Here is a 15,867-nt window from a genome sequence, read left to right on the forward strand (position 1 = left end):
TCTTTTGATAGTTTAGTTACCCTTACACTCAGTTCTTTCCTCCTGGGTACCAGCTCTCTACAGACTCTGCTACCAAACAGACCAAACCTTCACATTTATATTTTTGATGCCTCCATTAATAGTACAGAGCCCTCGCCAGTCAGATAATGCAGCAGACCCTGGAGAATTCTTCTGGAGAGAAACATTTCTTAAATTTGAAAGTATTTTCATTTGAGAGTGCAAAACAGAGTCAGGAGGTGATCAAGACAAAACATCCATTTGCTAACAAAGGAATCAGGGTGCCTACACCTGTTCAAGAAACAGATAGTCTTACCAGGAAAACATGCAATTACTAAAGAGCTTTTTAAAAACACTTTAATGTACCATTAATATGTCTCCCCTGCACTGTGTATCATGTATCATTTTAAAGAGGTATCCAATGAAGGATCAAAATGATGCTATGATTAAGAGAAATTAAAATTCATCAAATTAATATCTCAGTTAATATTAATAGTGAAGGTGACAGTTAATTAAGTATGACATATCACAGGAGAGCAAAAACCTCAAACACAGACTGCCTAGGCTGGTATCCCTATTAAAGAATGACTGGGAACTAAAATTAGACTTATGATCTCAAAGGGGAAACATAAAGGAAAGAAACCAAGAAAAAAGAAAAGGAAAGAAAAAGCAGAAAAACATCTAGGCTGATTGGGATAGATGTAAAGGCTAAGGGAAGAGTTGGAGGGGAAAAAAACCAAATGTTAATTTTTCCCAATTAAGATAATCCTGATGGCAAAAAATCTTGTTATTATCTTGACTTTTCCATCAACCCAAACTGACTGAGACAACCTTGAAGTCAGAAGCTATGTCTTTGTTCTTTTTTTTCTCCCCTGTAGTCCAAACACACTACCTGGCACATAATATGTGCTAAATAAATATTTGCTGTATGAATGATTAAATGACTCTTTTCTATAATGTATGCATTAGATGGGCAATTCCTGCTTACACCGTCTGCAGCCATATCTATTGTTTCAATGAGATTTTTTTTTTTTTACATTCAATAATAATGAGACTGAAAAGAAGTTAGACACATGTGAGATTTTTGCTCAAGAGTGGGCAGATTTAAAGTGCTACCAACCAGAATGGATTAGTTAATGATTCATAACATCACCATACCATACCTCAAAGTATTTCTGTCCACCCCTATACATTACAAGGATTCTTAGGTCTTTCAGAAGCCTGCATGTCAGAAAGAAGGACCTTCACTCTAATAAATATATTAAATTAATTGCCTCTGAAATAAAGCCAGTCTTCAGGTATCTATAACAAAGCCCCCCAAGATCCCTATTCAACTATCTCTTTGGGGTTGCTTCCAGGACTCTGGATAGGCCATTTTGGAAAATCTCTGTAGATACTGGTGTAGTATATTGACATTGTGATTTTTCCATGCTAGACACACATGGCATTCCTTGTCAGCCACACCTGCCAAAATTGATGACGTCCCCCTTCTGCTGAGCATAGAAGAGCAACCGACCCCACAGAGAGCCAGCATGAACCTTTCCAAAGGCTTACTGGACTCTCCGCAGGTTGGATCTATGATCTCTCCCCTTGGCTCCCTCTCATAAAAATCAGTACACATTCTGTCCAACAGGTTATTTGGTGCAAGTTTTCAGCAATCAAGAGCATGGTCAAACACGTCTGCAATCATATAAAGAAGATCAATGGAGAGCCACTGGGAAATGGGCTTTGGACCTCTTTTTGGTCTTCCCTACTTGCTTTAAAGCTCTTGTCAATGCAACTTAATATTTCAGTACCACTTTCACCAACAGTCCTCTAAGGGTCTCTCTCAATAAAAGAACATGACTTAAAGCAGCCATAATTAACAGACAACCAGTTAAGATATTAGAAGGTTCTATTCCAAAGGACCAGGTCTCCCTAACCCAACACAGTATATAATTTTCTTCATCTTAAATACCTGCCTGATTTCTGTGGACCTCAGAAGCAGACAGGGTATCTCAATGAGAGAAAAGAGTACCTTGGGCCCTTAAAAGGACTATGAATATATAAGTCCATGCATCTCAGAGAAGAGCAAAACATTAATCATACTAACTTGTCCTAATTGTGGTCCAGTTTGAGTAACTGGTCTAGTAATTACATGATTATACCTAAGGGCTCCCTTGGAAAGAGGAAAGGATGCAGTGTTGACCACAGTACAGAGACTGCTGTAGGCTTGAGGACAAGCACAAAATGTTTGTCCAAGAGGACAGCACAGAAATGAGAGGAACACAATGTAGTGGCCAAATTAGCTGCCAAATTCACAGCTTCCTGTGCTTTGATTTGAATACATCTATCTTCTTTGAAGGAAATATTGGCTCATACTGGCCAGATTCCTTCCTTTGAAGGAAAATGGCCTAATTTTGCCAGGCACCAGTGTGTATGCTGTAAATATTGGAAAACCTTACTCACTGTGGCTTAAACAAAGAGGAGTTACTTTTCTCACACGACAAGAATTCTGGAGGAAGGGGATTTTTGGTGTCAATTCAGCTGCCCCATGGTGTCGTCAAGGACCAATCTCTTCCACCCTTGACAAGCTGGCTTACCTCCTCATGCTGCTCAAAGGATGGCTGCCATGGCCCTCAGCATCATGGCCATGTTCAAGAATAGGATAGGTGGGGACAGCAGGGAAAGAAAGAAAGAGAGGGAAAGAGAAAGCCCTTTCCCTGGAATGCCTCAAAGTTTCTCCTAAGGGACTTCACTTAAGTTTAATTAACCAAAACTGGATAAGGGAAGGATACATGGGAGGAGAGAAAAGAAAGTGAAAATGTGTGTTTTATTTAAAAAGAGGATGTGGTATGGGGAAGAATTACTGTGAGATGGCAAAAAAAATGTCACAGAACACTGCGTTTCTGGAATTCACTGGGATGAATGTCATTCCTGCACAGGGTTATGCTATGAGAAAGACTCAGAACTGGAAGTCAGAAGACCTGGAAGCAAAGGAATAAAATGGAGGTGACAAGTATACTTTTCTTTCTCATGGGCTTGATGTTGGGCTCAACTGTCATCAGTGAGAAAGTACTTTGATAACTAAAAGATGTGAACTATAAATATCTCGGTTAAGACACTTTTAGTAGTAAGTAAAAGAAAACTGAGTTCCAATCGACTTAAGCAACAAACAGAATGCATTTTTCTTTCACACCAAGAACTTTAAAAGTCCCGTGGTAGGGTGGGCTGCAGGCACAGTTGGAACCAGCCTCCAGTTCCATTTCTCCACAATTCTCTCAGCTCTCTTGTAGGAATTGGCCTTACCCATGGCATAGTCTAAACTATAGGCCTCACATGTGTGCACCCCACCATTCACACCAAGATGGAAAATCTGTGTCCCAGAATTTTTACTAGAAATGTTAAGATGTACTTGATTGGACTGGCTTCTAGCACATGATTTTCTCTGAACTAATCACTGGATGAAAGAGTTGGTTTAGCAGAGATAATATGTTCCTTCCATGGTGCACACCAAAGACTTGCTCCGGAATTTCACAGTTTCACAGTGGACTCCAAGGACTATTGGAACAAAGGCAGGGGACGGCAGCACAGACACAACACAGTGGCTTTCATGGTACCATCCCCATCATTAAAGGCACTCAGGAGCCTGGCTTGGGCTGGGTGACCAGCAGGGGCTAGTCATTGACCTTCTTCAGTTTTCTTTGTCCTCGGGCCTAGCTGCAAGTTTAGGATAGAAATCATGCAGGTGATCTCAGAGTAGGTTCTATTTCAGTGGGCTCAGTCCTGGCCGTCTCTTTAATTCAGTTTGCAGCACTTGCTCAAAAACTCTTTTCTGTGCCACAACAAATAGTTCTATCTCTGATTCCCTCTCAAGTTTTTAATTTCCTGCTTTAGAAGCTGCAGTCTGTGTGGAGCTCTCTCTCCAAGCACAAACATCCCATTTTGTTCCACTCGGTTAGGCATCCTTTGTGATATTTAATGCACTTATATCAGGGCAGAAAGGCAACGTAAGCAGCCAGAGGAACCTTTAGAATACTAAACTCAGACTACTTGGGTCCCAGTGTGGACAGGAAAAAAAAAAGACGTGAGAACTGAGTAATATACACCAAGCAAAAAAGAGCAGGGGGTAGTGTTGAGGCAGGAAATCAAGGTCGGATAGTGACTACGGGAAAGAGCAACACTATTTTGGGGGAGAGGAAACTTTGACCCTTGTAATGACATTGTAAAAATAAGGGAGAGTCTGCATTTCCAATGGGTTCTTCCATGACTCTTACGCATCTAAACTTTGAGCAGTTCTGAGCTAAATCTTTATTACGGAGAACTGCTTGTTCAAAATACAAACTACTGGGTCTACCCCAGGTCCACCAAACCAGCTTTCCAGGGATGGCCCTGGAAGTCTATGGTAATCATACCAGCGCCCCCCCCCCCCCCATTTTAGGTAATTCATGCAAGCAGCTGGCCACCTGCTACAAATGAACATTTCACAGCCACTAATCTGTAAACTGTCCCCCATTTCACAGATGAGGAAATTGGGATTCAGATCATTGGATCCCCTATCTCGCCTCACCACAATCCCTCTGCACCCCAGAAAGATTCCAAATGTGGCGAACAAAAATGGAATGAAGAGGTTAGAGAAGTAATTCCGTATTTGCGCCTTGGACATCCCACACAACTAAAAATCCCATCCCTTAGAGCAGGAATTCTTAATCAGGGGAGTCCATCAACTTGGATGTAAATAAAATTACTTCTTTATTTTCACTACACTGAAATTGAGCATTTTCTTCAAATATGAAGGTAGGCATCAACCCACAGCAGAAGAAATCCTTCCTGTCCCCAAGAGAAATCACAGATATTCCTATTTTCAAATCGCGTTACAGTTGTCGTACACACCTTGAAATACCATTGACACTCACAAGTACTTAGAAGTTATAGGAATTTTGGACCTGTCGCTAGGATTTGTTATTTAGTGCATTATTAAAGAAGCACATATATTAAAATACTTGGGTAACTATATTTCCATATAATTGGTATTCCTTGTGACCTAATGTATTTTACTATATACACTTACAAATATTCTTCTGAGAAGGGAACCACGAGAACAAAGGGATCCGTGGGACACAGAATGGGCAAGGACCCCTGCTTTTAGGGATGACGATTTCTGAAGACAATGTCATGCCCCCACTTCCACCCCCAAATCCCCAGACCCGGGTTTCCCCAACCTCCCAGGCAGTAGAAGAATCACTGGAGGGACTTATTATTCTGAGTGGGGCCTGAGAATCATTTTGTTTAAATAGAGCCTCAGGTGATTTGGGAAATGCTGCCTTATAATCAGTAAATTTGGGAAATGCTGCCTTAGGCTGTGTCTGTTGGAAATCAATAGCCAACTTCGGTACCTGAAGACACTTTCTTGCTTACTTCCACCTTCTGCATTGCCAAAGGGAGTTAGTTATATTCATTAGCAAGTGAGAGTAACACCACCTGGCTGTGCAGAATCCTGTAGTGAGTTATTCATTAGAATTTAGGAGAAAGGTAGAATCATGTCTCTAAAGAGGCTTAAATCCATCAGATTTTGTTTTTGCTTTTTTTTTTTTTTTTTTTGCCTTAATTTCAAAACTCGCTTTCCCTTTTATGTTCCCCCCACACTTTGTCCTTACCTCACCATCAGCACTTTTCCCAATGTATCATAGTTATTTTCTTGGTTTGTCTCTCCTGGGCCCTCAGTTCACCCACACCCACTCATATATTTGTCCCCCGTACGTGCTCACACTATATGCTGAAGCCCTGGGGTTCAAAAACAGGTTTCATTTATCTCAGTATACTCCCCCAGGCAAAGAACCAGGCCCTCAATAAATATGGGCTGTGTGGTAGGACGGGCCAGTGCCAGCTCTCATCCCTCCTACGATGGTAGGATTGAGTGGACCTGTGTGCTTCCCAGCAGGGGCACAGCAAGATACTGACGTGGATGGAGTAATTGTTAAGATTAAGGGTTTGAAATTCCAGCTTCTTTTGCCAGCTACGTGTCCTTGGGCAAATCACACAACCATTCTCAGTCTCCAGTTCTGTACGGATAAATTAGAAACACTATTTCCCTCATCGGGTTGCTGTGAGACCATTGTGAGAGTTACTTAGGCGTGGTCATGGCCCTTCGCAGCTGAACTGATTGCTTACTCTTATTTACTTGATGTGGAGGACGCCAGTAAAAAAATAAATAAATAAATAAAGTAAAATGAGTATTTCCACTGCACATCCACCAATTAAAGACTTATTTTAAGGAGTAAGACCCAGGGAAGCCTAAGTGACAGCACCTTAGTGGGAATTACTTCAATCCACTGGTCAGCATGGGGTTTTTTTTTTTTGACACTTAGCTGAGATCAAGGAGAACGGGGATTTTGAAGGCAGAATTAGAGACAGGAGAAGAGGCCAGCCAGAATGGGTGGGGGGTGGGGCGCACAAGAGAAGTCAGAGCACAGCTTGAAGGGCTTTGGCCATGAGGGGCTTAAAAAGCAAGGGAGCAAAAAACCTGCCCAGTGTGTGCTTTCACTAGACCCCAAGGCCTGCAGCCACCCCTGTCTTTTGCACTATTTTTGGAACGCTGTGAGAGAGGCGATCGAAAAGAGGGTGCCCGTTTCCGAGAAGGGAGGTGATGCCGTTTGTTACACAAAAATCCTTGATGAGCATATGGTTTTCTCCCTTCCCCTTGTGTTAGCCCAACTCCCATCCTTTTCCAGCACCTGGTCCCTCCTGACCTGACGCTACCCTAGAACAGGGCAGGTTGTGACCTGCATTCCTGTGCACTGCCTGCGTCTGCTGGCTGTTTCCACCCCAGGTGGGGTTCCGACCCTCTCCCAGTTTTTGTCCCTTTCTCTACCATGAAAACAGTAGCCATCTCTCATAGGATGATAAGCACCAATAGAAGTCATGTGCATCAAGTGCTTCGCAGAACATCAAGACTTAGTAAGCATCCAATAAATGTTAACTATCAGTATTAATACAGATTTTGTCAGAGACCATTCACTCTTCCAGAATATATATGCATGGTAGGTCCTGCTCTAGGAGCCAGAGATGTGGCAGCAAACAAGTCAAAGTCTCCACTCCCACAGAATTAACTAACAGTCATTTACTTTCCTATCAGATAAGTGTATAATTTGTCTCCAAAAAGCTTTATGAGCCCATACAGTAAAAAACAAATTCAGTTTTCAGAATCTAAAGTTTCAAAGCTATAGAAATTCCTGAAATAGGTCACGTGGGCCAGTGACCCACATAAGGTAAGTTCTCAATAAACATTAGATTGTATTCACAATGTTAGGCCCTCATGATGATCTCTGGTTATTTTATTTAAGATTGCCTTGCTCCTCAGTTATCATATACATTCTTCAAGGACAGGGCTGGAAGTATATATTTTTAAAGATTTTATTTATCTATTTGAGATAGAGCAAGAGTGAGAGAGAGCGAGCGTGTGCACAAAGCAGAGGGGAAAGCAGGCTCTCCACTAAGCAGGGAGCCCGAAGTGGGGCTCGATCCCAGGACTCTGGGATCATGACCTGAGCCAAAGGCAGACACTTAACCAACTGAGCCACCCAAAGTACACCCCCAAAACACATTTTTAAAACCTCTTAAAACACATAACAGATGCTTCCTCTATAAACAAGTATTAGGGCCTTCACCACTACTTGCTGAATGAATGAATGAATGAATGAATGAATGAATGAATGAACGAACGAACAAATAAACACCCAGCACGCACTGGAGTTTGCTGTTGTAACTATCCTCTCTCACCTACATTTTCACCCCAGCTCACAGACACAAACAGGCATTTACAACTTTACAGAACAAAAGTGGGCTTTACCTAATTTAAGACATATATTGCATAGGAGACATATGTTAAAATGAGATTTAATATACAAAATTCAAAGCTTCTGCAAGAAGCTTTTGCAGCATACAAGCATCCTCTGGACTGAGAAAAACATCCCTTATTCTCCTGGCTCCCGTAAATCAGCTATTATGACCATACATCCCCCTTTTCATGAGTTTCTCATTCTCAGAATTCCTAAATGCGTGAGGTCAGGACTGTCCTCCCTGGTGCTGTGAGTGGACAAGAGGACCTGCGCCCCTTTCCAATGCCCTGCACCCACCTTTCCGCCCACCTCCTGGGCACTGAAGCCAGGGTGTTCAAGGCGGGCATGCTGGCACAGACTGATTTCACATAGGCTCTTACAGATACCATTCCAGAATGCATCCCAGCTTTAAAACAGAAGCCAGATAGATTTTCATTTTAGAGGTAAGTTTTGTGGAAAATGTGTCCTCAGCGTATTCTCTGGGTATAGGGTAGGCGCTCCACTGTGCAGAAGGCTTCAGAAAGGCGGACTGGGCACAGGGCACACATCTGGCTCTCACCCAGACTCTTTCACTACCTGTTGGACGTCTATGGGCCCATTGTTTAACCGTGGTGAGCTTTAGTTTCCTCCTGAGGTTGAACTTGATCGGTAATTCTCCAACCCTGGTGAATGGGCGTGCAGGTGGGGGCGCAGGGGTGGGGAGGGACTGGAGGGGGGTTATTTAAAAATGAAAATTCATCAACTCCCGATTCAGAGATTCTGACTCAGTTGGCCTAGGGAAGCCTTCGGAAATGTGTATCGTTACTGAGCACCCCACTGTTGGCCACACTTTGAGAAACACTGGACGAATTCCAGCTCTAATGTTCTCACATTCTGTGAATTTGTCCTTTCTTGGGTGACCATCTTGGGCTGCCCGGCACTCCCTCGGCCTCTGCCTGCCCTTGGCAACAACGGTGCCAAGCACAGGGAGGGCAGGTCGCAGGTACAGGGGAGCCTCGGGAAGGCAGCCGAGATGACTGGGTCGCGGGGGACACTGACCGCCTTGTCTCTGCCACTCAGGTGACAGGTGGAGTCTGGAACTTCAGCCGCGTTTGCTGTGATGTATTTGTCACCCTGGACGTCATGATGTGTACGGCCAGCATCCTGAACCTCTGCGCCATCAGTATCGACAGGTAGGGCTGGGATTTCCCTGTGGGCGGGTCTCGGCTGCCAGGTGGCATGGGACACTAGCCTGGGGGAGCCACTCCTGCTGTTTGGGGCATCCGGGCTTTGCATTTGAGGGCACTGGGTTCCCTGCCAAGTGGAACTCAGCCACCAGGACATCTTCTTCTCGCTCTTTTTCTTTTAAACTATGATCTGCAGAAGAGAAGAAACTCCAGTGACAGGAGAAAAACAATCATCCCATAAGCTTTCCTAGGCTCTCCTTCCTCCCAGAGCCCTGGAGAGGATTCTGGCTTTACCTTTTCACCATCCTTTGGGGGCCTTGGTGATTCTTAATTGGGGGTAATGGGGGATGGGGTCAAGGACAGAAGGGAAGCTGACGAGAGTTGGGAGGAAAATTTCCTGTTATTATTTTGTGTGTGGGGGGGGTGTTTTGTTTTGTTTTGTTTTGTTTTTGGTGACGTGGGGGAAGAAGGGAGGAAAAAGAGGAAGAAAAAGAGGAACGAGCAAAGCGTGGGAAGATCTGCAAGGAAGGGAGAGAGGAGATCCGTGGACGGGGGAAGGGCAATTTTAGGAAGTATGGCTGTCATTTATTTGTTTGTTTGTTTGTCCGTTTGTCTCCTTCAGAGAGGTTAAAGCAAACAAGTAAACAATGATGTCTCTTTAGAATAGCTTTTCGGTTGCGGGAGTGAGTGGCTCTCTGTGATTGTGACTCAGATGCGGGGACGTTCCACCCACGTGGCATCGCTTTCCATCCCGAAGAACACGGTGCCCCGGCCCTGGGCACTTCTGTTCCTCACTCTTCCTCCTGCCCCACCTTTGCTCTCTCCTCCGCCATTTTCTCCCAGCAGCTCCATCCACCCCCTCCTTAGCTTGAACAGGGGAGCCCAAACAAGGTCTTCTAGTCATTGAGAAGTGACCCCACTGTGCTCAGGCTCTGACAGGCTCTCACTCGTTCCATCTCCACGACAACTGACCCGCTACTGTTGGCTTCACTTCCAACTTCTGAGGGGAATTAAGGAATTGACCTAAAGACACACCCCTTGTATGGAGCAGTGTCAGCATTGGAATTCATGTCTATCTGACTCCAAGTTCATAATCTTGGGCTTTGTGCTAAGCCCCCTCAAATCTCCAGCTACACCCTTGAGATCTCCCCTGAGTTTCAAACCATATTACCACCTAGATGGCTGATTGGCTCCTCAAAACATCAAAGCACCAAACCGTCCTCTCTTCTCGGCAGCATCATTGCCTTACAATCTCAGGTTTTGTCCCCTTCCTCTTTCTTGGTGATTCCTAATTGGGAGTAATTAGGAATGAATTGACGGCTTCTAGACTTCATTTTTTGCCATCCCCCCCCCCCCCCGCCCGCCCTATTTCCCTTTCTTAGTATGCCTGCTTATTTTATGTTCCCATGACCTGTCACCAGACTTCTGCCACAGTCTCCTAACTGGTCCCACATGCCTCTCTCAGAATCATTTCCCCAGGACGAAAGTCCAAAGGCCCATTGCCCTCCCCATAACTCTTCAGCGTCTCCTTGGCCTGCAGAGTAAATATCAGAATTACCTTCACAGCCTAGGAGTCAAAATTTTCTGCCCTATGGCCTCAGTCTATCTTTTCAATCTCATCTCTTTCTGGGTTGCCCCACATCCCTCTTTTGCTTCACGGTCTGCCGCACCTGCCTCTTGTCCCACGAAGCCCTTGCAAATTTCTACAGCTTGATTCCGTCACGGTGCTTTCTCTGTAACTATCTCAAGACATCTCCGGTCTGCCTTTAACAAGAGGTCCTAGAGCAGGTCCTCCTCGTTTCCCAGTGTTTGACCTTTGCAGGACCAGGGCCTTTGCCCTCTCTACCAACAGCCTAAAGTCACTTTCATGTGCTGATGTGGGAATCTTGAACAATAACCAAAGGATGGACACGAAAACCCCGCCCTCTAGTGATATACTGCAGGCAAGTAAGTCAACCGATAGTCTTTTGACTTTTACCACTCGAGAAGCAGTTGGTTGCCTCCAGCTGAGAAGGAGAATTAGAGAACGCGTCCATAAGGCTGGGACTCGTACCATTAAAGAATGTGTTTAAAAATAAAGGGAGATAGTCGCATGATTCCATAAATACCCCCCAAAACATTGAATTGTACACTTTAAGTGAATGAAGTGTGCAATACGTGAATTGTATCTTGATAAAGCTGTTTTAAAATGAAGGGATAGTTAGGGATTTTATAACATATTTAGCTCTCTGAGAATAGAACTCTGCTTAGAACATGTAAGATTTTTGTGTGATTTTTGGACACTCAGTACCTAAATATATAAGTGATATAAGAAGCAGATGGCCTCTGGTTTGCTTATCCTCACCTCTCCTACCCCAAACCCATACAGTAGTCCTAGCTCCTTATCACCTGTGAGTCTCCCTGCCGTGCCGGTTATAGACGCTGAATGAAGAATTTTAAGAGGCGCTGAGTGGTCCTGGCCTGAAGGTAGCCAGTGTTCAGAGTGCAAATACGCACCTTCAGAAAGAACACGAGTGAGTGGGTGAAGATCAGCCTTGGAGCTCCCAGGAGAGGCTGTGGGGCAGCCCCCTCCTTGCCACCTGGTTCCCCGCCCTCCTCTCTACCCTCTTGAGATGGTGCCTCTGCTCTCCATCCACACACACTCACACGCGTGGGGCTGGCTGGTGGGGCCGGCAGGCGAGGCTGTGCCCAGCACACGCGTTTGGGAACTGAATTCAGCCAGCGTTTCTTTGCAGACCTCGAGGTGGTCAGGAGAGGGTGCGTCTTTCCAACTGCCCTAGAGCACCTTCCCACGGGTGGCAGCCACGCCTGACCTACACTTCCATTTCCCACCACCACCAAAAGAGTAAACTTCATATTGGCTTCCATTCCCTCGAGGAAAAGCCCCAGAATGCATTGCCCTCACTACCTGAAATCTGGGGAACAAGCCCTGCCTTACACCCCAGTGGGGAAGGATGCTTTCTTCTTGGCTTGTATGTCGCATGAACCCAATCCTCATAAAACCTCAAGACGGAGCCTCTCCTCTGTTCTAGGAAGGAAAATCGGCCTTGGAAAAGCGGTCTCCATCATCCTTCAGGGCCGTGTGCAGTACACAGCATTAAATTCTGTTCATGAGATGCCAAATAGCTGGTCAACTCATTAAAAATGCAGTCATTCATGCAGACCTTTGGTCTGCACACAATGCTACTCACCAGTCTGACAAACTTGACCAAATGGATTCAGCATTTTTTTGGCCATGAAGCCTTGATATGTACTAACAGGGTAGTAAGAGCTTGGAAAGGAAACGAAATGATAAAAAGAGGTTTGAAAGCAAGTAATACTATTGTCATTAGATTCTTAGGCATAGCCCTGGATGCTTGGATTAATGCTGCCTTTTCTTTTTTAAAAAAGCACCAGCCCCTCTTCCCCCCACCCCCCTTGGCTCCTTGCCTCCCCAGGGGGCCGGCCCCCTCCCCCAGCATCCAGGGTCAGAACTAGCTTCGGGCAGAAGGCTGAGAAATTGTCAGAGGAGGAGGACACGTTCTGAGCGGTGAGAATTAGAGTCCTCCGCTAGGGGCCCGGGAATAATGCAACCAAATTCATTCACCAGGGAGTTCTTTAAGTGGCTCTCAAATGGCACCCATCACACAGGCAAGCCTCCGCGTCTTTGCAGCAAGCACAATAGGTACCAGATGAGTCACAGGCACCTTGGATTTTTCGTTTGCATCTAAATAAGCACTTTATATTTGCAAAGGGCTTTCCAGTCATTTGCAAAAAGCTTTCTCCTTCAACAATTCCAGGAGGGGAGTCCACAGAACTAAAGATTTATTGAGCCCCCTGTCTGACCAAAGAAAAGGTGGTGAAAAGCAGCCCTCACAGAGCTCTGGGGCTCATTAAACCCAGGCAGGGAGTTAGACTCAGGCCCTCCCACCCAGGCCAGGCTCTCTCCTCCCCCACCGCCAGCATCCTGCAGGAGCACCCACGTAAGTCCCACACACGCGCACGCACACACGCACGCCTCCCAGCCTAGGATAGGGCTTCAGGTGGAGGTCACTGTTCCTCCAGGACCCTGAGACTTTCAGTAGAGTGACAAGCGGAACCCATCACAGGGGTCATTTACGCAGAACTCGTGTGTGCAGAAATGTTACCTGCTGGAGGGGCTCCCACAGCCCATTACACAGGTCTGGGACTGAAACAGGTGTCTCCTGACTCCCCCATGGTGGCAGTAGGAATGGGGCACCAAGAGCGAGCCCCTGGCCACACCAGCATCCGCCACTGTAGATGCTATGTCCTTGGAGTCAAGGAAGTGTATTTCCTATGTCTTCAGTAACCTGGGTCCTCCAGGCTAATCTGAATTTGCATGAGTCTAAAAACAGAAGCCATCCAATAGCTACCATTTCCGTAGCATGTACCATGGGCCAAGCTAAGAGCTTTTCATTCTTTGTAACCCTCACAGCACCCCCAGCAAGACAGGGGAACTATCCTCATTTTACAAGTGAAGGGTCTGAGGCTAGCGGGTGCCCAGATCACACCTCTGGTAGGTGCGGGAGTAAGAATACAGTCACCCTTTCTTCTGTCGCACGCTGCCTGACTCAGGCGCACCTACCACACTCTGGGCCTCGAGTTTGGGAGCCCCCACTGCCTGGCTGCAAAACCTGGCTCTACCCTCTGATAGAGATAATCACAGATACACTGGGCTAGCACAATAATAAGACAATAATAATACTAGGGTTTTTTTTTTTGAATGCTTAATAGGTACCAGGCATCGTACTAAAAGTCTTCACAGAGATAATCTTATTCAATGTCCCTAAGAGCCCTATCCGGCAGCATCATTACCCTCAATGCACAGATAAGGAAATTGAGTCTCAGGGCAGCCAAATTCTGGCCCAAGGCCACGCAGTTAAATCTAGGAACTGGGATTCAGACACTAAATCAGTCTGCTTCCAACCTCCACGGGCTTAACAGCCTTGCAGGCTGCCAGTGCTCTGGCCAGGCCCGAGAGAGCCCGGTGAACCAGGAGCCCCCAGGAGAGGAGGCAAGGGAGCGAGAGGGGGGACGCGTGGAGTGGAACAGCGCGGGGAGCGCAGCGGCGGGACCTAGGAGGCCCAGCCCCGCCCTCGCGGCAGACGGTCACCTGCGGCTCGTTCCGGAGGAGACCAGAGGTGGAGTGGCCTGCCTGGGTGCGGATTCAGAGTCCCCGCAGGCCTCCGGTACCCCGCCGAGCCGAGCCTTCCCTTCCTGCCTCCCCCACAGGGCGGGGGAGCCAGCAGGTGAGCCGTGAACTTCTCACCCGGCGGCGCTGGCAGCTCTCGCTGCATTAGGGTGCCCTCCGCTGGCTAGTTCCGGAACGGCACCTACGGCTCGGACCCCGCGGCTGGCTCCCGGGCGGGGAGAATCCTGCGTGTGGGCGATTTCCGGGTGGGGGGGCTCGTTTATTCCAAAAGTTTAATCGTGTTCAGAAAACAATACGAAAAAACAAATAGAACGTAAGTAAGTGTAGCAGTAAGTGTAGTTTCATCTCTCACTTCTTACCCAAGTTATCAAGAAATTTTTTGACAGAAATTTTTTGACAGAAATTTTCCTTAATTCAGACTTTTCGCAAATTTGCCGGGATTGTAAGATGCCCTGGCTTGTTCAAAATGCAGATGCACATTTCTGGGTTCCACTCTGGAAGTGCTTAATTAGAATAGCCAGAGGTGTGGCCTGGGAATCTGTATTTTAACAGGACCGCCACCCCCCCCCCCCCCGCCCCGCCCCACCCCGTACTTAATAGAATCAAACTAACTGAGCAAGTTTCTGGGAATCCAAAGTACTCTCAAATAGAAACCACCCTTTAAGGCCACCTGCCCTGAGGAAGCCCTTGTCCCCACAAGTCCTCAGAGACTTGACAGTGCCCTTGAGAGAGAGTGGGGCACACAGGAGAGACACAGGCCTCAGTGGAGGGGACACCTGGCTCTTCTACCAGCCTTGGAACCTTGAGTTCATCAAGCAACCTCTCTCTGTCTCCGATTCCTCCTCTATAAAATGGAGCCAGGGGGCACCTGGTGGCTCAGTCCTTATGTATCTGCCTTCGGCTTAGGTCATGATCCAAGGGTCCTGGGATGGAGCTCCCTGGTCAGTGTGAAGCCTGTTTCTCCCTCTTCCATTCCCCCTGTTTGTGTTCCCTCTCTCACTGTATCTCTCTCTGTGTCAATTAAAAAAATAAAATCTTTTAAAAAATAAACAAATGAAATAAAATGGAGCCAGCATTGCCTACCCTGACTGAATTAACGGGAGCTTCCAGGGAGTTGCTGAACATTATTAACGCGTACCTAGGACAGTGTGCTCAGCGGCAGGCTTACGGCAGCTCATGAAGACTAGCAAGGGCTGCAAGGCAAAATTTTAGGAACTGGTTGAGCCAGGTATTAAACCTTTGGTGTAGCTTGAAATGGGCAACGGTGGGAGTATTTGCACCATGAAGATTGACAGATGGTACCAGTTAGGGCTGTTTTCTCCTGAAGACCAGTTGTTAGCTATTGAACAGCACACCACAAATGTATGGGGCAGTCAGCGTCTTTTTCACGAAAGGACATTAAGTAAATAGAAGGCTGGGCACAGCTGCAGGTCCGGAGAGAAGGAAGTGGGTCATACCTTTCCTTCCCATCTCCCAGTGGCTGTTTGGTCACCATAGCCATTTGGGTTCAAGGCTCAGCCTCTCTTCCAAGGCGCCTCAGGGATCACTGCTAGGGGCCAGACAGATCTGACTCCAAGCCCCAGCCCACTGACCCAGCAGAGTTCAAAGTACCGAGAAGAGTGAGAAGCCTAGAGGAACACCAGGTACGACTCGCCCACTCCTTGATCGCCAGGTTAGGGACTCAAGAGAGGATTTACAACGTTTGTGCCTCAGAAGAGGGGAACCGAGATCTCAC

At 46.5% G+C, this 15,867-nt stretch overlaps 1 protein-coding gene across 1 annotated transcript in view; it reads left to right on the forward strand.

Moving 5' to 3' along the window:
* DRD3 (dopamine receptor D3) overlaps positions 1 to 15,867 on the forward strand; it is a 38,731-nt gene that overhangs the window by 7,873 nt on the left and 14,991 nt on the right. Inside the window, exon 3 of the mRNA XM_032348228.1 lies at positions 8,874 to 8,986. Within this exon, the coding sequence (XP_032204119.1) occupies positions 8,874 to 8,986 (113 nt within the window). The remainder of the gene's footprint in view (positions 1 to 8,873; positions 8,987 to 15,867) is intronic.

The sequence above is a fragment of the Mustela erminea genome, chromosome 1 (genome assembly GCF_009829155.1).
Source record: "Mustela erminea isolate mMusErm1 chromosome 1, mMusErm1.Pri, whole genome shotgun sequence".
Classification (NCBI taxonomy): Eukaryota; Metazoa; Chordata; class Mammalia; order Carnivora; family Mustelidae; genus Mustela; species Mustela erminea.